General features: G+C 52.5%; 8 protein-coding genes across 8 annotated transcripts; 5 read left to right on the forward strand and 3 right to left on the reverse strand.

The window, feature by feature from the left end:
- Positions 1 to 254: 254 nt before the first annotated feature.
- Positions 255 to 1,421, forward strand: Aud_000152 (glycoside hydrolase family 43 protein; the record flags this gene model as incomplete). The annotated part of the gene is made up of 4 exons (XM_043285668.1): positions 255 to 584; positions 635 to 791; positions 842 to 873; positions 924 to 1,421. The coding sequence occupies 4 exons, from the start codon at positions 255 to 257 to the stop codon at positions 1,419 to 1,421; spliced, it is 1,017 nt and encodes a 338-aa protein (XP_043141603.1).
- A 371-nt stretch (positions 1,422 to 1,792) lies between these two features.
- Aud_000153 (aminoacyl transferase sphA) lies at positions 1,793 to 3,327 on the reverse strand (the record flags this gene model as incomplete). The annotated part of the gene is made up of 3 exons (XM_043285669.1): positions 1,793 to 2,218; positions 2,276 to 2,418; positions 2,484 to 3,327. 3 exons carry the CDS (start codon positions 3,325 to 3,327, stop codon positions 1,793 to 1,795), a joined length of 1,413 nt encoding a protein of 470 aa, XP_043141604.1.
- Positions 3,328 to 3,695: 368 nt separating this feature from the next.
- On the forward strand, positions 3,696 to 11,383 carry Aud_000154 (reducing polyketide synthase sphB; the record flags this gene model as incomplete). The annotated part of the gene is made up of 4 exons (XM_043285670.1): positions 3,696 to 4,345; positions 4,406 to 9,146; positions 9,208 to 9,501; positions 9,575 to 11,383. The coding sequence occupies 4 exons, from the start codon at positions 3,696 to 3,698 to the stop codon at positions 11,381 to 11,383; spliced, it is 7,494 nt and encodes a 2,497-aa protein (XP_043141605.1).
- Positions 11,384 to 12,144: 761 nt separating this feature from the next.
- Aud_000155 (monooxygenase sphC) lies at positions 12,145 to 13,122 on the forward strand (the record flags this gene model as incomplete). The annotated part of the gene is made up of 1 exon (XM_043285671.1): positions 12,145 to 13,122. The coding sequence occupies one exon, from the start codon at positions 12,145 to 12,147 to the stop codon at positions 13,120 to 13,122; it is 978 nt and encodes a 325-aa protein (XP_043141606.1).
- Positions 13,123 to 13,209: 87 nt separating this feature from the next.
- Aud_000156 (MFS-type transporter sphD) lies at positions 13,210 to 15,020 on the reverse strand (the record flags this gene model as incomplete). The annotated part of the gene is made up of 2 exons (XM_043285672.1): positions 13,210 to 14,661; positions 14,724 to 15,020. 2 exons carry the CDS (start codon positions 15,018 to 15,020, stop codon positions 13,210 to 13,212), a joined length of 1,749 nt encoding a protein of 582 aa, XP_043141607.1.
- A 643-nt stretch (positions 15,021 to 15,663) lies between these two features.
- On the forward strand, positions 15,664 to 17,211 carry Aud_000157 (acetyltransferase sphE; the record flags this gene model as incomplete). The annotated part of the gene is made up of 1 exon (XM_043285673.1): positions 15,664 to 17,211. The coding sequence occupies one exon, from the start codon at positions 15,664 to 15,666 to the stop codon at positions 17,209 to 17,211; it is 1,548 nt and encodes a 515-aa protein (XP_043141608.1).
- A 103-nt stretch (positions 17,212 to 17,314) lies between these two features.
- Aud_000158 (uncharacterized protein) lies at positions 17,315 to 18,642 on the reverse strand (the record flags this gene model as incomplete). The annotated part of the gene is made up of 5 exons (XM_043285674.1): positions 17,315 to 17,769; positions 17,842 to 18,148; positions 18,232 to 18,365; positions 18,421 to 18,487; positions 18,535 to 18,642. The coding sequence occupies 5 exons, from the start codon at positions 18,640 to 18,642 to the stop codon at positions 17,315 to 17,317; spliced, it is 1,071 nt and encodes a 356-aa protein (XP_043141609.1).
- Positions 18,643 to 21,038: 2,396 nt separating this feature from the next.
- On the forward strand, positions 21,039 to 23,260 carry Aud_000159 (transcription factor sphG; the record flags this gene model as incomplete). The annotated part of the gene is made up of 4 exons (XM_043285675.1): positions 21,039 to 21,065; positions 21,127 to 21,867; positions 21,927 to 22,504; positions 22,651 to 23,260. The coding sequence occupies 4 exons, from the start codon at positions 21,039 to 21,041 to the stop codon at positions 23,258 to 23,260; spliced, it is 1,956 nt and encodes a 651-aa protein (XP_043141610.1).
- Positions 23,261 to 23,646: the final 386 nt, after the last annotated feature.

Here is a 23,646-nt window from a genome sequence, read left to right on the forward strand (position 1 = left end):
CAGATTCGGGGAAATCGGATATTGTTTGTCTTACTCTGTTGTTTGTTGCTCGGCTTGGCAAAATACCCTGTCTCCAATGAATTATCCGATTGCTGCATATTCTGTTGACAAGTCTGGGCATCGTTAGTTTGCGTCTTAGTGTGGATACGTAGATGAACCACCGGGGAAAATGATACTGTAGGACATAAACGAACATATAAAGGCAGAGGTACGACCACACTGATTTCGATTGCAAAAGCCACACAGAAAACAAGATGAAGAGCCTGACGACGATCTGTGCGGGCATCCTTGCTCTCCTCACCCCTACCATGGCCCTTCCCCAACCTCTCCCTCTCGATCTCCAGAAAGCCGATTCGACCAAAGTGGGCTACCTCGATTTCTACTGGAAGACGGAGGACGAGAGCGTCTACCTCGCCTTGAGTAACAATAGTAATCCACTCGACTTCACCACGATCAACGGCGGGAAGCCCATCGTCTCCCCGACCCTGGGCACAAAGGCCGTCCGGGATGTCTCGATCATCGAAGGCGTCGGCCGTGACAAGGGAAAGTACTACCTGATCGGAACGGATCTGGATATTGACACTGTTTGTCTCCCTCTCTACCTGTAAACTTTCCGAGATACTGAGTGTGCTAGACTACCTGGGACAAAGCAACTCGGACTGGATCCCGGGCCATCTTCGTCTGGGAGAGCACGGATCTGATCCATTGGACTGGCGAGCGACTTGTGACGGTCGAGGATGCGACAGCCGGCATGGTCTGGGCGCCGGATGCAATCTGGGACTCGAAAGCTGGTATGTCGCAGTGTACATCTCCTCAGTTGAGCATGACTGACAGTCTACAGGAAAATACCTGGTGCACTGGGCGTCCAAATTCGTAGGTATCCCCCGGAAGTACAGCCTGATCAGCAGACTGACAGTCTACAGTACGCAGCAAACGATGTCAACCACACAGGCAATCCCACCACCACAGAGATCATCCGCTACGCTCACACCAGCGACTTCAAGACCTTCACCAAGCCGAAGACCTACATTGACCACAAGACGAGCTCGATCATCGATCTCAGCATTCTCCGCGTTGACGACAACACCTTCGTCCGCTTCTATGTCAGCGGCAAGGCCTCCGGCCCTGTGGTCGAAGTCAGCCGCAACGGCCTGTTCGGTAACTGGGTCACCCCTTCAGGCACCATCAAGGACAGCACCGGCTTCGAGGGCCCGTATCCCTTCTGGGACAACGTGCAACCCGGCAAGGCGTATCTGGTCTGCGACAAGGTGGGCAGTGTCACTGGTTTATCACCATGGGCGTCGACAGATGTGACTTCGGGAACGTTTACGCCTGTTTCAGGCTTTAACCTGGGACAGTTGAGACATGGGTCTGTGCTGTCCGTGACTCGGAAGCAGTATGATGCTTTGGCTGCCCTCTAGGTCGGTAGCCAGGCTGAGAAGTGAAGGCTTCAGTTTGCGAATGATGTTGGACACAACTTATAGATATATTTTTAGCTCCAAGTCCTTAATTGAGAAATGAAATGAAACCAGTGTAGTAGCCTGCACTGCATAGCAAGAATCCGGCATCCCATGAAACTGCAACTGTGTATTAATAGGGTCCTATTGTTTCCTAATTGAGAAGGCATTACTGGAAAAAATTGCGACCACTTGTAGGTCTGATGGGAAGGGTTGAAAGGCTTCGCTTGGGTACTATAGCCATCTCGTAGTATGATAATCCAAACTATTCCTACGGCAACACGTCTAAGGGGAGCCCTCTTCTGCAGTATATATATGCTGACACACGTTCAGCTTCACGCATTCGCCGCCATCAACGCATAAATCTCCTGCGCGGCTTTTGGTATCTTGCCCTTTTCGCCACCCTCCTCGATATCGATCATCTCATTCGCAAAGTCGCAAAGCGTGGCGACCAAATAATCCACCTCTTTCTCCGTATTTCCAGCATGGATCATGACCCTGACGCGAGACTTGCCTTTGGGAACCTGGGGATAGTCAATGGGAACGACGGCGATTTTCGCCAGTTGCAGGTGAAAAAAGAGCCACCAGTTGTACTTTTGCCGGGTCCAGATCGGTACAATGTGCGTCACAAAGTCCAGCGACTCATAGTCCTCGGCCACGGGAATTGACAAGATACCCATATCGGTGGCTTTGTCCCAGATGTCGCTGGAGGTGATGGATTTGAAGAAGTATTTGACGAGATGTTGTATGTTGTCCTGAGCCTAAATTTTCTTTTGTTATTATGAACTCTTCAGTCGTTTCACCCAATCATTGCATACCTTCTGCGTGGCACCAGTTCTCATCAGGTTATAGGCTGCGCGAATGACTGCAACCGACGGGAAGGATGGGGCTGTGGTATTCACCAGGGACCCAGCATAGTTCAACATCATGTTTCGGACCGTGGCGTTTCCAAGAACCACAGCTTCAAACAATTGCGTCAGTGATACCGCTTGAGCGAGGAGTTACTGCCAGGTCAATTGATCTTACATCCAGTGCAGGCCAAGGCCTTGCCGCAGGTATTCAGTCGAATTGCAACCTCATTTTCCAGACCCAGCAACTTGACGAGACCGACACCTCTGGGACCCACAATTCCAGTGGCGTGAGCTTCGTCCGCAATGAAGGCAAAGTTGCCCTTGGGACAGATCTCGCGAGCAATCTCGAGCATCTCCACCAGAGGGCACACGTCTCCATCCATGCTGTACACCGACTCTACAGACACGAGGATCGAGCGTGAACCGTCCTGAAGCATGGGATGAGAGTCCATGGTGGAGGACATGGCCTCTCGAAAGGCGTCAAGGTCATTGTGGCGGAAGGCGACCTTGGTTGTGGCCAACGAGGCGGCCATGCCTGTGTGCGTGCTGAAGTGAACCAGTTCATCGTACACAATGGCATCTCCCGGCCGTGGGATAGCCGTGTAGATGGCAATATTTCCGTTGGAGCCCGAGTTAAACATGAGAGCCGTCTCTGCCCCGAGGAAGTCGGCGATTTCCTGCTCCACCTCCTCGATATAGTCGTAGTTGCCGCCCATCACGCGAGAACCCCCGGAATGCAGCGAGAAATCGGGGTGTCTTGCCAACTCGGCCAGGAACTCCCGTCGCAGTTCACCTGTGAGTCCGAGAGAGAGAAGATCGTTGGAGCAGAAGTCTATCGCGTCTCCTGTTTTCCATGTGCTTTGTCCTCGGGTCATCAGAGATTGGGTCGACCGTCGAACATCTAAAGCCTCCTCGAGATTTCGGTAGAATGTGGGGGCATCTTTCATGCGGGGAGCGATTAGTTTCTGGCTCTTGATCCAGGAGACCATCTCCGAGACGATCTTGCCGTTAGCTGCCATGGTGGTGAGGTTGCGGATGGTATACTCTTCGACAGTGGTGCAGCGGCCAGCGTTGTGTCACCTAAAAGAAAAAGAAACGTAGCTCAAGAATACATCGAGTCAATATGCTGAGTTAATTCATAAACCCATTTTAAGGATCATCTGGTCCCCTATCGGCGTATCCGGCCGAGGTGCTGCGGGTCGTCGCCGACACGGGTTCCGGCCTGCGAGCGGACGGGGGGCCGCATGGCCGTTGCGGAACCCAGCACATGGGAAATGCATGCAACGTTGTCGACAGCAATCATGTTAACGGTCATTTTAAACTCAAATGCAAAGAGAGTCCGCCAGGTGACTGCGAAGCAAGCAACTTTTACTTCTAATTCACATCAATGACTATGGACGAAAGAAACGGCACCAATGGCCAGGGGGTAACAATGGCTTCGAATATGATCAATGGGGCTACTCTCAACGGGCATCCCACCAACGGTGTGCACACGAACGGCACAAATGGTACTTCGGCCCATGGGGTCCTTCCCAGTGCTCAAGTGCCCATCGCCATCTGTGGTATGGCATGTCGTCTCCCTGGGGGCTTGATGACGCCCGACGAACTTTGGGATTTCCTCCTCGCCAAGAAAGATGCTCGATGTCGCGTCCCTCAATCGCGCTATAACATCGACTCATACTACTCGGATACGAAGCAACCAGGGACCGTCTCGACCGAGTATGGATATTTCCTCGATGAGAGCGTCGACGTCGGAGCGTTGGATACGTCGTTCTTCACCATGACGCGCACCGAGGTAGAGCGGGCCGACCCCCAGCAACGGCTCATGTTGGAAGTCGCACGCGAGGCTTTTGAAGATGCCGGCGTGACAAATTGGAGAGGCAAGACTATCGGCACGTATATTGGTAATTTTGGAGAAGACTGGCTGGAGATGTTTGGGAAGGAGACCCAGCCATGGGGTATACATCGCATTTCCGGTTCAGGAGATTTTGTTGTTGCGAATCGGCTCTCGTACGAGTTTGACCTGCAAGGGCCAAGGTATGATCTTCTGTTGGCGAGTTGTTCCAAGTACCAGCTCTGTGCTGACACTTATAATAGCATGACAATTCGTACAGCTTGTTCTTCCGCCCTGGTGGCTTTGAACGAGGCGTGTGCTGCTATTAGTAGAGGCGACTGTGGATCCGCTCTGGTGGGCGGCGTCAATCTGATCCTCGCACCAGGAATGTCGATGGCGATGCAGGAACAGGGGGTTCTATCCAGTGACGGCTCGTGCAAGACCTTCTCTGCTGACGCGAATGGGTACGCCCGTGGAGAGGCGGTTACGGCGATTTTCATCAAGCCATTGGCGGATGCCCTGAGAGACGGCAACCCAATTCGTGCTGTCGTGAGAGCCACATCCCACAACGCGGACGGAAAGACCCCTACACTGTCGCAGCCTAGCACGGATGCACAAGAGGCTCTAATGAGGAGAGCATACGAGCTCGGAGGTATTACTGACTACGCGGAAACCGCCATGGTTGAATGCCATGGGACAGGTACGCCGACTGGGGACCCCATTGAGGCTGCAGCTGTGGCCCGGGTGTTTGGAGACAAAGGCGTCTACATTGGGTCGGTCAAGCCCAATCTCGGACACACCGAAGCTGCGTCCGGCCTTGTATCACTATTGAAGATGGTGAAAGCACTCGAGCACCGCGTCATCCCGCCAAATATCAAATTCACCAGCCCCAACCCAAACATTCCGTTCGCGGAGGGTAAGCTGACGGTCCCTACGGATCCACTTCCGTGGCCGAAGGACAGACTCGAACGGGTCAGTGTGAATTCGTTTGGGATTGGTGGCGCAAACGCCCATGTTATTCTCGAATCTGCCGCTACCTATAACGTCCCGGCTGCGGTTCACGAAACACCGGAGACACCGCAACTTCTGTTGTTCACAGCCAACTCGTCAAAGTCAATCACGAGGATGATCGACGACTACAAGGCATGGGTGGAACAAAATCCCGACAAAGTCAGTGATCTAGCCTACACGTTGGCAAGGAGAAGGGAACATTTGCCACACCGAGCTTTTGCTATCTTCAGTAATGGTGTGCTTGAAAGTGTTTCACAACCTGCAAACACCAAGTCTGCGAAGCCGCCGAGCTTGGTTATGGTCTTCACCGGTCAGGGCGCACAATGGCCCCAGATGGGACGGGAGCTGCTGCGATCGAATGAAGTGTTCAGGTCTAGCATCCGATCTCTGGATCGACACCTGCAGACTATTGCTGGGGAGAAGCCGCAGTACTCGATCGAAGAGGAGCTCAAGAAACCAGCCAAGAAGAGCCGTCTGTCATTGGCCGAGTTCTCTCAACCACTTTGCACTGCCATTCAGATTGCGCTGGTCGACACGCTCAAGTCCGCGGGAATTCGCCCAGACGCAGTCGTGGGCCATTCCAGTGGCGAGATTGCTGCAGCATACGCCGCCGGGGCTCTCAGCGCTGGAGAGGCCATCACCGCTGCCCACCACCGTGGAGCAGTGACCAGCAGGCAGAAGAGAGCAGGAACGATGGCGGCTATTGGAATGAGTTGGGCGGAAACGGAAAAGTACCTCGTCCCGAACGTCACGATTGCCTGTGACAACTCACCCAAGAGCGTTACAATCTCAGGCGACGTCGACGCCGTCAAATCCGTTGTTGCTGCTATCAAAGAGGCACAGCCACAGATGCTGGCTAGACTGCTCCAGGTTGACAAAGCCTATCATTCATACCATATGAAAGAGATCGGAGAGGATTACCAGTCCTTGATTGGCGAGGAAGTGGTCGGGAGAGAACCATCGGCGCTCTTCTTCTCCAGTGTGACCGGACATGTCCTAGGCCCCGACCACAAAACCTGGCCAAAATACTGGCAGGACAATTTGGAATCGCCAGTCCGGTTCCGCGAGGCTGTCACGGCCATTTTGAAACACGACGTGGGAAAGAATGCAGTCTTCCTTGAGGTTGGGCCTCACGGGGCTCTCGCAGGTCCATTGAGACAGATCTTCACCCAGGCTTCTTCTCCAGCTCCCTATGTGTCGGTCATGGCGCGCAACCAGGATTGCACTGCATCTTTCTTGTCCGCCATTGGAGCACTTCACTCACTCAATGTCAATGTCAATCTTGAGGCCCTCTTTCCCACGGGTTGCTGTCTTCCGGATCTTCCCCGGTACCCATGGAACCACGAAGGGAGCTACTGGTACGAATCTCGTCTCAGCAAGGAGTGGCGCAACCGGAAATTCCCATACCATGATCTTCTTGGTGCTAGGGTGGCTGAGAGCAGTGACGGTGAGCCTGCCTGGCGTAACATGTTCCACGTTACAAACACGCCGTGGATGCGTGACCACAAGGTCGGAGAGAACATCGTCTTCCCGTTCTGTGGCTACATTGCCCTGGCAGGCGAGGCCATAAGACAGTTGACCAATGTTGAGGAGGGATTCAGCGTTCGAAATATCATTGTCAGCACGGCGCTGGTGCTCAGCGAAGGAAAGCCGACGGAGATGATGGCCACGTTCCGGCCGCACCGCCTGACAAACTCCCTAAATAGCGCATGGTGGGAGTTCACTGTTTCAGCCTACAACGGGCGCAACTGGACCAAGCACTGTACAGGAGAGGCCTGTGCTCAGTCATCGGCACCCGAGCAGACCCAGGATCCTGCTGGTCTGCCTCGGAAGCTCAATGTTAGAAAATGGTATGAAAAAATGGGCAAAGGTGGCCTCAATTTGGGAGGATCTTTCCAGACCCTTGAGACGATGACAACCTCGACTTCAGAACAGCGGGCGGTCGGCAAAGTTGTCAATGGAAGGCAGGGAGATGAAGCCAACTACCACATTCATCCTACCGTCCTCGATGCAACCCTGCAGATTCTGGGCGCTGCTGCAGTCAAGGGCTACGCACGCAAAACCAAGACCTGGCTCCCGACTAGCATCGATAAAGTCACTGTCCATAGGTGCTCGTCCGATATGATCACCAGCGTCTCCGCTAAGCTGTCGAGTAACTTTTCGGTTGTTGGAGACGGCCGTTGTACATCCAGGGGTACCACGGTCGTTGAAGCTGCCGGTATCCGGATGTCACTTGCGGACGGTGCCGGTGCAACAGACATTTCGGACACACATGCCGCATCCAGATGTGAATGGAGACCCGACATTGACTTCCTCGATGTGGATGAGCTCTTCCGCACACCGGCAAGCCGAACAGACCATTTGCGTCTCCTGGAGGAGCTCGGGGACATCTGCTTGCTCTTGTCCCAATGGCAGTTTTCACAATCAGCAAGCAATCCAATTCTGCCCCATCTACAGAAATATATGGCTTGGATCGGATCTCAATCCAGCGCGATTGGCTTCAGATTGCCGTCAACTTGGACAGGCCTCGATCACGAGGCTATCTCCGCTCGAATCGACAATATATTAAGTCAGCTAGCAAACACTCCGGCTGCCCCAGTCGCCAGTGCCCTGCGTCAAGTCTGCATGAACATGGATGCCCTCTTGTCCGGCGAAAACATAGAGAGTATCCTCCCGGGGGAAACCCTAACGCACGTCCATGAATTCCTTGGACAGCTCGACCGAAGGGAGTTTATTCAAATGTTGAGCCACTCCAAGCCCAACCTCCGGATTCTAGAGATTGGAACTGGAAACGGCGTGTCGTTGCACCGAGACATCCTCGCCGAATTGACACGACCTGATGGGGAGATTCTCTGCGCCAAGTACACTTTGACTGCCCCAGGCTACGTTGTGGCGACGACCCAAGAGAAGATATTCCCAAATATGCAGTTCGCCAGTTTGGACATTAGCCAGGATCCGTTTGAGCAAGGATTCGAGGAAGTCGGGTACGACCTCATTATAGCTGTCAACGCTCTTCGTGAGTGCAAAAATATCCAGGAAAGCTTGGCCAACCTGAGGAAACTCCTAGGTTCCGATGGTAGGTTGCTTCTGCAAGAGCTTTGCCCGTCATCCAGATGGATCCAGTATGTGCTTGGTGTGCTCCCGACGTGGTGGGTGGGCCCTGCCGATGGGCCAATCGAGGCGCCCTACCTGAGCCAAAAAGAGTGGCAGTCGAAGCTTGCAGCTGCAGAGTTTGGCGACATCGAGGCCATGGCTCTGGATTCAGAAGAACCCCATCAAGTTACAACCACCATGGTCGTAAGGCAGGTCCGTGAGACGCCCATGAAGAAGGTCACGGTGCTTCTGGAAGAGGAAGGACCTGCTGTCACACACGTCTTGAGCGAGCTCGAAAAGGAGGGCTACCAGGTGACCAGATGCAGACTAGAGGATGACCCACCGGCTGGCCAAGATGTCATTTCGCTCCTGGACGTCGAACAGCCCTTTTTCCACGAGATCGATGAAGCACGCTTCCTGTTATTCAAGACCTTCCTTCTCGGTCTTCAGGACCGCGACGCCGGGATGCTCTGGGCAACCCATCTCATCGACATAGGATGCCGTGATCCACGATATGCACAAGTTCTCGGCCTCGCCCGAACTATCCGTACGGAGCAGCTGGCCGATTTGGGAACCTGTCAGATCGACAGTTTTGACAACTCGAAATCCATTGGCGGACTCCTTCAGGTTCTTGCCAAGTTTCAGACTCGCCAAGGTGACGAGGAACTCAACCCTGACTTCGAATGGGCCATTCTCAATGGCCGAGTGCAAGTCGCACGCTTCCACCCTTTCATCCTGGCCGATGAGCTGTTGGTTTCGGAGGAGTCAAACGAGATGGCCACGCTGAATGTCCTCACGCCGGGACGGGTCAACAGTCTACACTATGCACGGCATGAGCGAAAGGACCTCGAGAAGGACGAAGTGGAGGTCGAGGTGCACTCCGCCGGTTTGAACTTTAGAGTAAGTCAATCCAAGAGATTTTCCCAAAGTGAGTGTCATGTTACTGACACGAGACGTCTAGGATATCCTGGTCGCACTGGGCATTGTTGAACTGCCGGTCCGTCTCTTCGGAATCGAAGCCGCAGGCATCGTAACGCGCGTGGGGGCAGACGTCAGCCCCGACGACCTTCAGGTAGGTGATCGGGTGGTTTGCTTCTGCAGGAAAGACGCCTTTTCCACATATACAACCACGTTGGCTGCTGTCTGCGTGCGTATTCCCGACAGCCTCACCTTCGATCAAGCTGGAACGATGCTTATACCGTACTTTACTGCGATTCACTCTATGGTCAACGTTGGACGCGTCACAAAAGGCCAGGTAAGCGGCACGGAAGACCCGATGTTATTGTGTAATGTGCCAGTGCATTTACTGATCCATCGTCCCTGCATAGTCCGTCCTGATACACAGCGCGTGTGGTGGAGTGGGACTGGCGGCTATCCAGGTAGCCCAGATGCTGGAGGCCGATGTGTATGTCACGGTTGGCAGCGAAGAAAAGGTCAAGTATTTGATGGAGAACTACAACATTCCGCGAAACAAGATCTTCCACTCTCGTGACAGGTCGTTTGTGGATGGTGTCATGCGAGAAACGGAAGGCCGTGGCATGGACTTCATCCTCAACTCCCTCTCTGGCGAGCTCTTGCACGCCACATGGAGCTGCGTTGCTGAGTTTGGAACTTTACTCGAGATCGGAAAACGCGATCTGATCGGAGATGGTAAACTCGACATGAAGCCTTTCCTGGCGAACCGCAATTATTGTTGTGTCGATATCGATGGACTCTGGAAGAGAATCCATGTCGCCAGAGCTTTGATCTTCTCGATCTTGGATTTCTACAGCAAAGGATACATCTCCCCGCTACCAACGACAATCTTTCCCGCAGCCCAGACCCAAGACGCATTCCGATTTATGGAGAAGGGACAGCACATCGGCCGTGTGGGCGTTTCGTTTAAGCCAACCGAAGGGGAAACCCAGCTGGGATTGGAAACCACCAAGAGAGCTCTGCCGATTGCCTTCAACGGGTCCGGCTCATACCTCATGGTCGGTGGCCTTGGCGGTATCGGTCGTGCCGTATCCACCTGGATGGTCGATCACGGCGCCCGCGAGCTCGTCTACCTGTCCCGTAGCGCTGGCCTCACGCCCAAAGATGACGACTTTGTCACCGAGCTCCAGAGCATGGGTTGCGCTGTCAAGCTTGTGAGCGGAGATACCACGAAGCTCGAGGATGTTCAAAGAGCCATTGCTGCGGCAACATATCCCCTCAAAGGTATTGTACAGATGTCTATGGTGGTCGCCAATGAGAACTTTACCAGGATGAGCTTCGACGAGTGGATGGCGTCGACGGCACCCAAAGTTCAGGGAACCTGGAACCTCCACGATGCTTCAGTGGCCGCGGGTATCGATCTGGATTTCTTTGTGATGTTCAGCTCGGTATCGGGCATTGTTGGACAAGCTGGCCAAGCCAATTATGCCAGTGGTAATAGCTTCCTAGACGCGTTCGCCCAGTACCGCAACGGCCTGGGTTTGGCGGCCTCGGTGGTTGATATGGGAGCGGTCGAGGACGTGGGATGGATTTCGGAGCACCAAGGGATGATGGGGAAGATGTCCAGGAGCGGCTTCAAGCCTGTACTGGAGCAGGAGGTCATTGACGCAATGGCAATCTCCATGTTGGTCCACAACAAACCCGGTCAAGCCGTCGCCGAAGCGCTTGCAGCCGATTCCAAAGCCACGTCTTATTTCGTGCACAAAAATACTTTCCTCGTCGGCCTTGCTTTGCTCATTCCATTGCACGATCCCAGCAACTACGTGATCTGGAAGAAAGACCGCCGCATGGCCTCCTATCACAACAATTCTACGGTGGCCGCAACCGCAGCGTCGACAGACGTCCTGAAGACGTACTTGAGCAGCGCTAAAGCGGATCCCTCCATTCTCAAGTCGCCAGAAGCAGCCAAGCTCTTTGCGGTCGAGATCGGCAAGAGACTCTTCGACCTGTTACTTAAACCTCAAGAGGAGCCTAATACGAGCTGGCCACTGCTCGATCTCGGCCTTGACTCGTTGGTGGCTCTCGAATTGCGCGCCTGGATCAAACAGGTCTTCTCGTTTGATCTTCCCATGCTGGAGATGATGAGTATCGGCTCTCTTGACATTCTCGGTCAGTATGCGGCAAATGAGGTTTACAGGATCGCGACAGAAAACGAGAGCTAAGCCATCCCTCATGTGGATTGCAACTTGGAAAGAGTACATTGTATCGTTCTACTACTTGCTGCAATACTGGCGTCAGTCCTCTTCGCATCAATCACTGGGTCGGTTGAAGTATTCCTTGCATCTATTCGTGTTTTTCTACATTCTTTGTATCCTGCTCAAACCGTAAATTTTATGTGACAAATGCCAAGTATCTATCTGTTCTCAGAGACTTTTATAATAATCTTCTGCGTCCATGAGGAGTGGATAATGGGCTCCTCCGGGCACAGGGATAGGAAAACTCAAGGCTTCTGTATACGATGTAGGGAACGAGGTCGCTCGTAAAGACCATGGCTCTACAAGCCTCAACCCAAAGTTATCTCATAGTCATTTGCCTCTCTGGGATCAGATCCGCAGTTGTTGGATATCGTACAAAAGGTCCGTCTTCGAGGCCACATGTCTCCCCTCCGGTAGCCTCCGGTCATCCAGGTCTCTATGTAAGCAAGAGGCTGATTTGAATCGTACGACATTGACTGATAGACGAACCGAGCATGTCACAAATGCTGCGTGCATCAACCGGGCGATCGGAATCCGAGAGCCCGGAGGCATCAGTGGACGGGATCCGAGTCTGACGACCGAGGTCATGGAACGACAAAGCCCATATGAAGGTATGGAACCTCTTATTCATAAACTCATATGCAAGCAACTAGGAGATCAGGCATCTTCACCACTCCCATCTTCTCTACCATCAATACATCGCTCGGAACCCTCCTCCAGAACTCCAAATGTGGCGAATCCCAACAGACGTCCCGCAGGTCGCCGTGCCCAATGGGCTCAAGCTTGCGGAAGTGACAGTCGACACGCCATTGGACGAAGTGTTCAAGCACTGGAAAGAAAGCGGCGGCGTCATCCTGAAACACATGCTCACCACCGCGGAGGCTGATCAGATCACCACAGAACTCGAGTCCCGCCTCGACTCAGTCCAACGGGGCTCCCGGGTGCCCCATGAAGACCTGGCAGCCTTCCACGGCACCAAAACCAAGCGTGCGGGCGACCTCATCAACCACAGCGCGACGTTTCGGGAGCGGATCCTCGAAAACGACTTCATCCACGCCATCTGCAAGCGCTGCTACAGCGAAGGCGGGCATAACGGGGACTACTGGCTCTCGGCGGCGACCACACTCAACGCGTCCGGACCGCAGCCCGCGCAGGTCCTGCACCGCGATCTGACCTCCTATCCACCATACGCCCAGCTCGGACCTGAAGGCACAGAACCACAGATCAACTTCCTCTTTGCCTTTTCAGACTTTACGGATGACAATGGCGCAACGCGCATCATCCCCGGCAGCAACAAATGGCCCTTTCATCAACGCGGGAACATGGAGCAGACGATCCCAGCCGAGATGAAGACTGGTGACTGTCTACTGATCGGGGGGAAGGTCATCCATGCAATGGGCGAGAACAAAACGGAGACGGAAAGGAAATGTATCCAGCTGACCGTCATCCCCAGTTTCCTGACGCCGGCGGAAGCACATCCTTTCATCATCAAGCTGGAAACCGTGAGGAAGTTGTCGAAGCGCGCGCAGCGATTTGTGGGCTTTAGATCGCAGTACCCTCGGGGTTCGCCAGGCTTGTGGACAAAGGATTATATCGAACTGGCATTGCATCTCGGTTTGGACGATCTTCCGGGTGCGATGGAGGATTTGCAGCATGTTCTCAACCAGCCCAAACAATGGGATACAATTGATTATGACAAGATGTGAGAGTTGTACATAAAGCTACTATACCGGCTACTTGAATGATATACTCTACTTGATAGTGTGCAAACGCTGTATCCATCTTTTTTCCGACTATTCCTCGAAGCGCTGGTTCCCCAAACCCTGCGACTTCAGATCAATCTCATCCACGAACAGCGAAGTCACCAACCCCAGTCCACTAAGCCCCGTCATTGTGTAAAAGATCGTCTGGAAGCACTTTAGATAGACCCTCAGAACCTGATCAAGCGTTTCAGCAGGAACGTCTAGTGATCTTAGCTTGTCAATAAAGGCAACCGCATTGGCGGCGTCCTTGAGAGGGGCCAGAGGACCGCTAAGTTGGACTGTAGTGGCGGAGATAGATGTCGAGAAGACAGAGTTGAAAATGGTTGCAGAGATCGTGAGGCCGACGAGACCGCCAAACATGCGGATTGTGAGAAATTGTCCGATTGCTAGGCCTGTGTCGTCGACGTTTTTGACGCTCGCTTGCATGGGAAGAAGGTTGAGACGCAGCAAGGCAACACCCGCTCCCCAGAGGATGGGAAGTCCGAGCCGCATGGATGACGACGATCCTACGTCGAACAGGGCCAGTAAGCCGGTTCCCAGCGTGAGTATGATCCATGCCAGCCTCAGAATCCATACATATCCACCAAACCACGGAACCAACATCATGGAGGCAGCTGCGACCACCACACTAATAATGACGGTGGGCAGCAGGGAGACGGCCGATAAGATGGCAGTTTCGAGTTGCACGGCTTGGTAAATCAAGGGTAAGTACTGCAATAGCGCGACCAGAACCGCGCCATGGAGGAAGCCTCCGGCTAACGTCATGTTTCCAGTCTTCGAGTGGAAGAGTCGATGAGGAACAATAGGGGCTTCGGGTTTCGCTTCGTAGAAAGCAAATACGACCAGTACCGCAACCCCTAATAACAGTGGGACGAGAGTCTGCCAGGCACCCCATGGAAATAAGGAGCCCGCCCAACTGAGGGGTAACACAAAGATCGTGATCCCGACGACGACCAACACCATACCAATCCAATCGAGGCGGTTCAAATTCTTGGCCAGCGATGAATCGAGGGGGACTGGTCGTAGCTTGAGGAAGAAGAACACCAACGGCGTACCGATCCCTAGCAACGGCAAGTTCACCCATCCAATCCATCTCCAGCTCGCATATGTCGCGAACAGTGCACCCACTGAGGGCCCCATGATATTGCCAATCGCCATGGGAATGGCCATCAAGCCCAGATATTTCGAGCGTTCCTGCAGCGTCGTCATATCGGCCAGAATTACCTCCGCCAGCACGTCAATTCCTCCACCACCGAACCCTTGAAGGACGCGGCCGACGATAATTGTGTTCATATTTTGGGCCACGGCAAAGACGATGGATCCGATGAAGAATAACGCCATGGATACGTAGAGAGGCGGTTTCCGACCGAACGCGGTGGAGATACTGGCCCACACCGGTTGCATGACGAGGCCACATAGGGTGTAGGACAAGTTCGCCCAGAAGGACTCCAAACTCTCGCCCTTGAGATCAGCAGCTATGGTCTACCGACGAGGTTAGTCTTGGGTCGATTCAGCACCCGATGAGAAAACGTGGTATTGCTCACTGGAAGGGCGATACCGAGGGCCGTTGCATCCACCTGGAACACAAACATGCTGGCAGCGAGGCCTATGAAAGCGAGTTTAAAGGCCAGTGATTTCTTTGGTGTCCGCTCGACATCATCCTCGCCATTTCTCTCTGCAGGAACTTCCGTCCCGCCTGCCTCTGTCTCAGCGTCTGTCTCTGCCTTGCCTTGTTTTTCTGATATGGGTTCTGAGTCTGGTTCTGGTCGAACTGCGAATGCGGATATCTCGGCGCTGGCGCCCGTTCCGGCGTTAAATTCGGCCTGGCCCATGCTTGGCATGATAGTTTAACTCTCAGGCCACGTCGGCTTAGGGCTCAAACTCAATCAGAGACACACGCGCAAAAATAGAAATCGAGTTTTCAGTTGCAGAGAGGAGATACTTACCAACGGGTTGGTCCACCGCAGTGTGTGGAGATCAGGTAATGGAAGAGTGTGTCTATGGGAGTGGTGATTTCTGTATTTGAGCGGCCAAAGGAGCTCGAAGCTAAGATACCCCTTTGTTTCACGGTCGGATCCAGGATCACATATTCTTCCGGATCGCTGGTCGATATTACTCAGCAGAATCTGGACCGTCACGTGTTCTGAGGATGAAGGGAGTAAACTGACAGATGAATGAGTACCTGTATGTACTCTGTAACAGCGAATGTGGGTGGCCCAAGATGCTGAACCTTCGAATTCTCTTTCCCAAGCGTGGACTGAGTTTGGTGGATGACGGATCAGCCTAAAGAGGCGCCGGTCCGCGGGGTTCCGGTCCCGAAGGCTCGGCCCGGTTGGTGGAGCAAACTTACCTGGGCAGCGCTCTCATGAAAGGCAGTGGCCGCGACCGCGACTGCGACCACGACCAGGACCACAATCACGATCACGGTCACGACCAGAATCATCTTTGTCGTCGATCCAAAGGCTCCATTAGAGGCAACTTGTCATGGGTTTTCTTGGATTTGGGAGGGAGTCTGCCCCTCCGCCGACCGTACCAACCGACACAATCATTCCCTTCCACTACTGGGATGATGACCATCATACAAGAGGCCTTTCCTTCGACGTCACGTTCCGCTTCGATGATATCCTGGACCCGGAGAAGCTTCGGTGTGCGCTATCCCGGCTGTTAGAAATAGGAGACTGGCGGAAACTCGGTGCTCGAATCCGAAGGAATGCAGAGGGGGGTCTGGAATACCATGTTCCACAATGTTTCGACGACAAGCGGCCTGGCTTCGCATACTCCACGGTCGCATATGACATGAAGGTGGCCGACCATCCACAAACCTCGCGTTTAGCTCAACCTCACCACCTTGATGCCGCTGGTCGCCCGGCCGTTCTCGGCATTACATATACAACTACACCCGAGTTCAGATCATTAATCCGGACCCCTGCTTTCCCCGATCGCTTGGAAGGTTGGCTTTGTTCAGACAGTCCCCAGCTGGGGGTTCGCATTATCACCTTCCTAGACGCGACACTTGTTACTGTTTCGTTCCTTCATAGCTTGACGGACATGATGGGCCTTGATGCCGTTCTGGATGCCTGGTCTGCAGTGCTGCGCGGACGAGAAGATGAAGTAAAGCCGTTTGTGGGATTCGATTATGATCCTTTAGCTGGCCTCGCCGAGTCGAAGACAGAACCGCTACAGAAATACGTCTTTGCCGATACGCTGCTCATCGGGTGGACCTGGTTTTTGTTTGCATTGCGGTATATCCTTACGGTTGAGCTGTTATGGCAGCGCCGAGAGGAGGAACGGGTTATCTTCTTACCCGGAAATTACCTGCAACAGATGCGATCTAAGGCGATGGGGGAGCTTGCATCGCGCGACGCCAACGACGGCGACAAGCCCCTTTTCGTCAGCGAGGGTGACGTTCTGTTTGCCTGGTGGACGCGAGTCATTCTCCGGGCCGAAAAGCCTTGCCCCAGCCGCACAGTGAACATGCGGAATACATACTGTTGCCGGTCGGTCTTAGCAGAGCTTGGCCACATACCATCCGCTACATGTGCATTGGTAACCAATGCCGTATTCGCAACCCTGACATTCCTTTCCGTTCGCCAGGTTCTCGAAGAACCCTTAAGCTTCACTGCATCTGAAATCCGCAAATCTCTTATACAGCAACGGAATGCCGAACAACTCCAAGCACTGGACACCATCCAGAGAAATACTCTGGACAATGCACACCATCCCGCCCTATTCGGAAACCCTAGTATGTACACGGTCATGATGTCAAACTGGGTCAAAGCAAAACTGTTCAAAGTTGATTTCTCCGCCGCCGTCATAAGACAGGGAATGGCAACGGACAAGCGAAGCAATCAGCTGGGCCGACCATCTTGCATCCAAGGAACTGGGACTAAAGGCTACGCGACGCGAAACACTGGGGTGGTGATTGGAAAAGACGCTGCGGGTAATTTCTGGTTGTTGTACAGCTTGCGGAAAGACGTCTGGCCGGCTGTAGAGCAACAACTTCTTTCTATGTCTGATGAAGATGTCACATAATCATCGAAGCCATGCTTAGTGGCTCGCACAAATAATGTATAGATTAAGAAAACTAGCACTCTATCTCATGCGAGATGCCCCTAGGACCTTGCTGAGCTTCCCCTCATCGTGACCGGTTGCTACCATCTTCCCTGCACATCCTCTCCCACCTCCTCCTCAACACTGGCACGACAAACCACCCCATCACCACGCTCAACAATGAATCTATAATTCCAAGTCCTCTCTTGGGGCTCAACCCAACCATATTCGTAAACAAAAGGCTCGCAGCCAATGAATCCTCGCAGATAATAAAATCCCCTTTATCTACCCGCGCAACGATCCCCTGGGCCACTTTCTCCGAAGAAGGGAATTTCTCCTCCAGCTGCGCGAAAGTGGCGACGTTGGTTCCCTGTATCCGCTTCGTGAGGTCAGGTTTGGTGTCTTGTTCGAGGACAAATCCAGGGGAGATGAAGTCGGCCGGAAAGGCGATGTGGATTGTGTAGGTGGTATTGGCGGAGTTGTGGCGGAGGACTTCAAAGCGGAGGGTGTCTGCCAGGGCTCGGACTGCGCTTTTGGCGGCTTTTGAGTTGGATGGTGTTAGCCAGAAGATGACAAAAAACTCGAATCAATAGATCAAGATCATCGGCTTACGCGTATAAGCAACGCTCCCGGGTAACCCCAAGAACGCCGCCGCACTGTTGGCGAAAACAATCTTTCGGGTTTTGGGTCCAGTGGTGTTGGTTGACACTTCGATACCAGTAGGTTTCTTGTCGTTCTCAACCCAGATATCCAACATGGCCTTGGCAGCATAAGCAGTGGAATAATAGTTATTCTTCATGCAAGAATCGAGCTGCGTGGCTTTGAGATCGATGAAAAACCCGTTCTCGGCATGGTTTCCCCCGGCGCAGCAATACAGGAAATCTGCTATTCGGGGCTGGGATCTGAATGCTTCCGAAACCTGTGTGTTGGTTAGGGGAAAGTTCCATTCGCATGCTGCAGTCTCTCCGAGCATTTGAGTTTTCTGGATTTGGAGCACCATACCTCAGAGGCATCAGCCATATTCACAGCCACGGCATTGATCTCTTGCCGATCCGCATCCACACAATTCCCGACTATCTCATTCTTCGCATCTTCTAGAGGACCCGGCCGTCGCGCGAATATTGTGACATGGGCACCTTAGCATTGGAATCAGTGAAAATCTAGGTTTTTGCAGCGCGAGGATTCACAAACCACGCGCAGCAAGTATGTTGGAAATCGCTTTTCCTAATCCTCCGGAGCCACCCGTTATAAAGGCAGTCTGCGAGACCTGTCAGCGAGAGCAGTATCCGCAAAATAGGTACATACCTTGCCAAACAGGTCCTGGTCTGGTTTCATGCTTTCTTTCCACTCTGGGGTCTTCCAGGTTCGGTGTAAGCAGGTGAGGTAAGATTCGGCTAGGGCGCAATTGAACATTCAAACAATGCCTCGCGAAGTCAGGATCAATTGAACCTCATTCCGTCGATCTTGTCAAGCTCTATGCGAAATATGAATAATTATGCCAGAGATGCCAGCGAATGCAAGGACCAGTCGGACCCCTCGCCGGCCTGACCAACCGGGCGCTGATGACGGGTCCCGTCCCCGAGATGAAGGAAGTACGGTCGCTCCAGCATCTTCAAATAAGGTCTAGTCGCTCTTCAAGGATTGTTGAGCAGATAGCGCCTTCTCTTTCGTTTCAAACACAGCAACGTTGAATTCCAGACTCCACCATTCGTGTACTCGATATGTCAGCAGTGGTGTCCTTGGTCCCTTCAAGGGGTTAATCCGCCTCACAGGCTACTGCACCTAGTCTCTCCCCAATATCTAGCTCTCACACTTACCCCTCCGTTCCGGTCTCACACTACACAGTCAACCCATATGCGCAGTAAGCAACCGCCGCAATAACTGAGTCCCGAGCATATATTTTTAGCGCCCCTTTTTATTGGTCCGAACGTTATGATGAAGGTGGAATCCACAGATTTCTGGTTCCGCAAGGCAAGCATCATAAGCATGACCAATTGGGCGAGAAGATGGGAAACACACCAAAGAACATATTGGCGCCAGGTGAGGGGTAGTAAACCCTCCCTACAGATAAGCTTACGTCCGTTCGCCTCTACCTGCTGAGATAGAGGCTGACTGTGCTCAAGAACTGACTCGCTAAGGGTCAGCGGAAGATCGCCGGGCTGTGCCGCAGGTCATGTTTCTCCAGAGGCGGACGCCAATTTGTCTGATGCTCTCTGTGCTTGGGTGCTATTGCAGCTAAGCACACCATCACAGGCGTCAATCTGCTAAGAGACGCGCCACCCCCTCACGCTAGTGTCACCATTCTGCAGAGCTCTTATTGCCATCAATCTGGTATGATGCATAGGGTTGTTGTAGATGTAAGCAGGACAGGTTCCACAACGCAGCATGGCACCGTTTCATTTTGACCTGGTTCCACTTCACCAACTACTTTTGGTTTGGATAGCCTTCTGTGGTGTGACCAAGTGGCAGAAACTGTTTGGGTTATGGCTTCTCAGTGTACCCTGGGCGCCTCTCGCATCTCACTGAGCTCCGTCAGTTCTATCGAGACAGAGTGTAAGAGAGCCGCATGATATCTGAATATGCTCCGTAGCTCCGGACGGAAATCTTCTCTGCCGTGGAGCCAGCAGCGACCCGGAAAAATACCTCCAACTCGAATCACTCGAGTTCCTGTCTCGCCAGCAGATTATGAGCAGCTCCTCCGTAGTTCGCAGTCTATCCTCAGACCTACTTCATACAGAGAATCCAAATGGTAGTCAGACCTAAAACCATATACGAAACTCAACCATTTCAGAAATGTGATTGCGGAATTATTGCACCGGCAAGCTCCGGAAAGCTATATTAGAAAGTTATTATGTTATCAAAATAAGATTTCGGTCAATAAGCCGTGGCTAACAACTGCGGAAGCGAATTTGATCATGGCTTGATGGATTCAGCCAAAACTCGACAATAATATATTTATCCAGCAGATCCGGATGTACATCGTGACTACATCGCCTCCATGTCGAATATTTTTTCAAACTATCTTCGCTTCCCTTCTCGGCTTTTATAAAAATAAAGATTAATATATACTGCGGTAATCTAATATATTGGTTTTTTAATCCCAAACGCGCCGAAGAGCAAATCTAGAACGGTGGAGAGTACATTTCCTCTAACCTCTTATCAGGCTGATGTTGTCTAATTGGGTTGGGGACATCCAACCACTCTCCACTGATGCGCCCTGGTTGGCCCTGTGCATGCTTGGCCTTGGGCTCTAATGACCCTCAGTCGTTGGTGATGTTCAAATGGCCCCCGGTAAGAATGCATGTCAACATGCAGAAAGGAAATGTTCGGTGGTAACCCCCACTGCGGCTTGCAAACGGAGCCTTGTTCTCCTATAAATGCTCTTACCCGCAGTCATTGTAAGGTGTCAGGCTGTACGTTAGACCCGATCTCCACCTATCCAGAGGATAATCAAAGATTCGCGCGGCCTACGACTTCTTCCTGGCAAAACTGCGACAATGGCCAAGGAACTCAGTAGAGACGAGTACACAGGTAGGCGAGCCTCCGATCCGCGGCCCCGAAAAGCAAGCAAAAATAGGTAACCAATCGTTTCTACCAGTGTGTGACCAATGCCGGGCCAGGAAAATACGCTGCAGTCGAGAAAAGCCCTCTTGCAGGAACTGTGGCAGACTGGGCTTGCAGTGTGAGTGGTCTGGTCAAGGCAAAAAGTGCAATCAAACAACTCTTCTGTATGTACTACGTCACTACTTCACTACTTCACGCATTGTTTTTCCGAGCTCATGATTCATAGAAGCCATACTATCCTGGGCATGGGTAGTCGCCTTGAACAACTCGAGGTAAGCTGGAGGCAGTCCTATATACATCTGTAGACGATTTCTAAATGACCGCTTTTTGAAGACTTCATTGGCGGACACTCAAAGGTCCTTGAAGCGGCTTTTCGAGAGTTCATCGACTGTCTCACCTTCCTCAAGACGCCCAGCGAGCCCAGCGAGTCCTACGCCGCAATTGAGTGATCAACGGTTCCCCGACTCGTTACAATCGCCCGTATTCACGAGGCCGCTTGGTCGTTTTCTAGTGGACCAGAACAGTGACGAGAGATGCTTTGGCCCGACCTCTCTCGAGTCACTAATGCTCACCGTCAAGGATGAGCTCGTTCAGAGTCCTGACCTCGACAGGCACACCGTGAAGGAATGCGTGATGCAAGCACAACGCAAGATTGATCTTCTGGTTGGCCAGGGAGAAGAGATTCCCATTGGGGAAAAGTCACCGCCCGCGATGCCTCCCTTTGCCATTTTGGACGCAATGATTGAACCATACTTTACAACAACCAATGATCATTTTCCCATCTGGACCAAGAAAAGGTTCACTCAGATGGCTGCGGCTTTGCGGCAATCCGCGCCATCCGAACGGGACCTTGCTTCTATCGTCTGCTGCAACAACCTCATCCTCATGGCCATGTCAGCGGACTCCCTAGGCTCCCACCAGCGGGAGTCAATGATGTCCAGGCAGACCCGCAAGACGTCGTCAATTGACTTTGACCTCATTGCGGGCTTTTTGACAAACGCGAAGCGCGCTGTCAGCATTATTGATCAACTTGTGTCGCCGCACCTCATTAATGTGCAGGCACTCTTATCTCTGGTAATGTCTCCACTAATACCCAACATTCCTAGTTGCACTGAATCACTGACAACAAGAAGCACATAGTCGCGCAAGTGTACCTCTCTATAGGTCTATCCGAGACGCTGCTTGCTCTAGCAACCAGATGTGCAAAGTCCATAGGCATCCACCAGTGGCACTCCTTTCAAGGTCAACTGAGCGATGACGACATCAAAGAAAGACAAAACCTTTCATACTGCTTATACGTGCTTGATAAGGCCGTTTGCTGGACGGCTGGGTCATCTCCCAGTGTACCAGTCTCCGAAGTCCATTTCGACCCTCGCCTGGTGCCTTCTGAAAACGGTATCCCATCCTGCCTCGTTGCAAAGGCCGAGATTGCTAGGATAGAGGAGACCGTATACTTGGAGATATACGCGGTCCATGTGCAGGCGAGAGACGAAGATCAAGTTCGTGAATTCGCAGCCACGATTTTGTCAAAACTTCAAGTCTGTCTCACCGAATCGGGAGTTGACTTGGACAAGATACAGAAGTCTTTTGAAGGCTCCGCTTCGAATCTCCAATTGGCAATCAGATATCTTTCTGTTCAGCTGCTCCTCATTTGGCCCCACAAGCACCATCCGGATCCCATGTTTCAACAGGCTCCCGAGGTCGCTAGACTGTGTTTGAAACTCTTGTTACGCCTGTGGCATTCCCCACCCGACCAAGGGAGCCAGGCTGTTTTCTCATTGTAATGACACCTTCTCTGACTGCCTTGTATATTTTGAACCACAAATGGCTGAGACTGACCGTTTGGTTCCGATATAGCTTTCTCGCCTCACTTCCGTCACTATATCTTTACGAAGTATTGTCATCCATACTCTGTGGTCGGGGGTCCAATCGGGACATCGACATGCTTCAAGAATTTGTTGAGATGCTCCAGACCATTACCGACTGCCGCGCAGAAGCCTCGTACAATCGACGGCTATACCAGCTGTCACTTATTGTCACCGACGTGGTAAAGGCCAGGAAGACTCAGCACAAACGGCAGAAGCCGACCTCGGAAGGACCAACAGATCCTTATTTGATGTCAGAGCTACTCTCGCCCCCAACCAGCGGTTACGGCTACATGAATTCAGAAGTTCAAGAAACCTATGATTCACGCTTCGATGGTGCCGTTTTCCAAGATCCAGATGTTTCGTTTGCCTCCATGGGTCCAATCACCTCGACAAGCGGCGAGTTGTCTCGAGGCTCAGATGAGTTTTTGGCGCAATTGAGGAGCTACGGGAAGTCGGCTCCTGGGAACGAAAACTTCAATTCTCTGGCCATGGAAACCTTGGGAGAGTCAGTCCTCTTTTGGAAGGGCGTCAATCAAGGGGCCAGTGCTGATAGCCCGTCGGTCAGGTGCGATTTGGGGGAAAGGTTAAACTATATATGATGACGAATTATTAGAGCGAATTTGTAGGCATTGAAAAGAACTGGCAGCGAAGGAATTTTAAAGGGCAACCAATGCAGTCTATTACAAAAGACTAGTTGCGCGCAATCAAATATGTGCTCATAGACAATCTGCATAAAGTGGGCCCCAGCAGTCTGCTCCATATTTGCCATATACTGATACCGAGTAACTGTCTGGCAGTCGAACGCGGAGACGGCGCCCGAGCCCCGGTGGCATAAGGAGTTTCAAGGCTTGGTTGTGGTAGAAGTGACACAAAAAGAAAACCAATCATACGACTGGTCTCAGGTAGCACAAGGCTTAGGCCAACGCCCAAGCCGTCGTTCAGCGATTCAATCCTCTAGATCATTGAAGTAAGGGTGGCCTCCACC

The sequence above is a fragment of the Aspergillus udagawae genome, assembly GCF_001078395.1.
Source record: "Aspergillus udagawae IFM 46973 DNA, scaffold_1, whole genome shotgun sequence".
NCBI classification, from domain to species: domain Eukaryota; kingdom Fungi; phylum Ascomycota; class Eurotiomycetes; order Eurotiales; family Aspergillaceae; genus Aspergillus; species Aspergillus udagawae.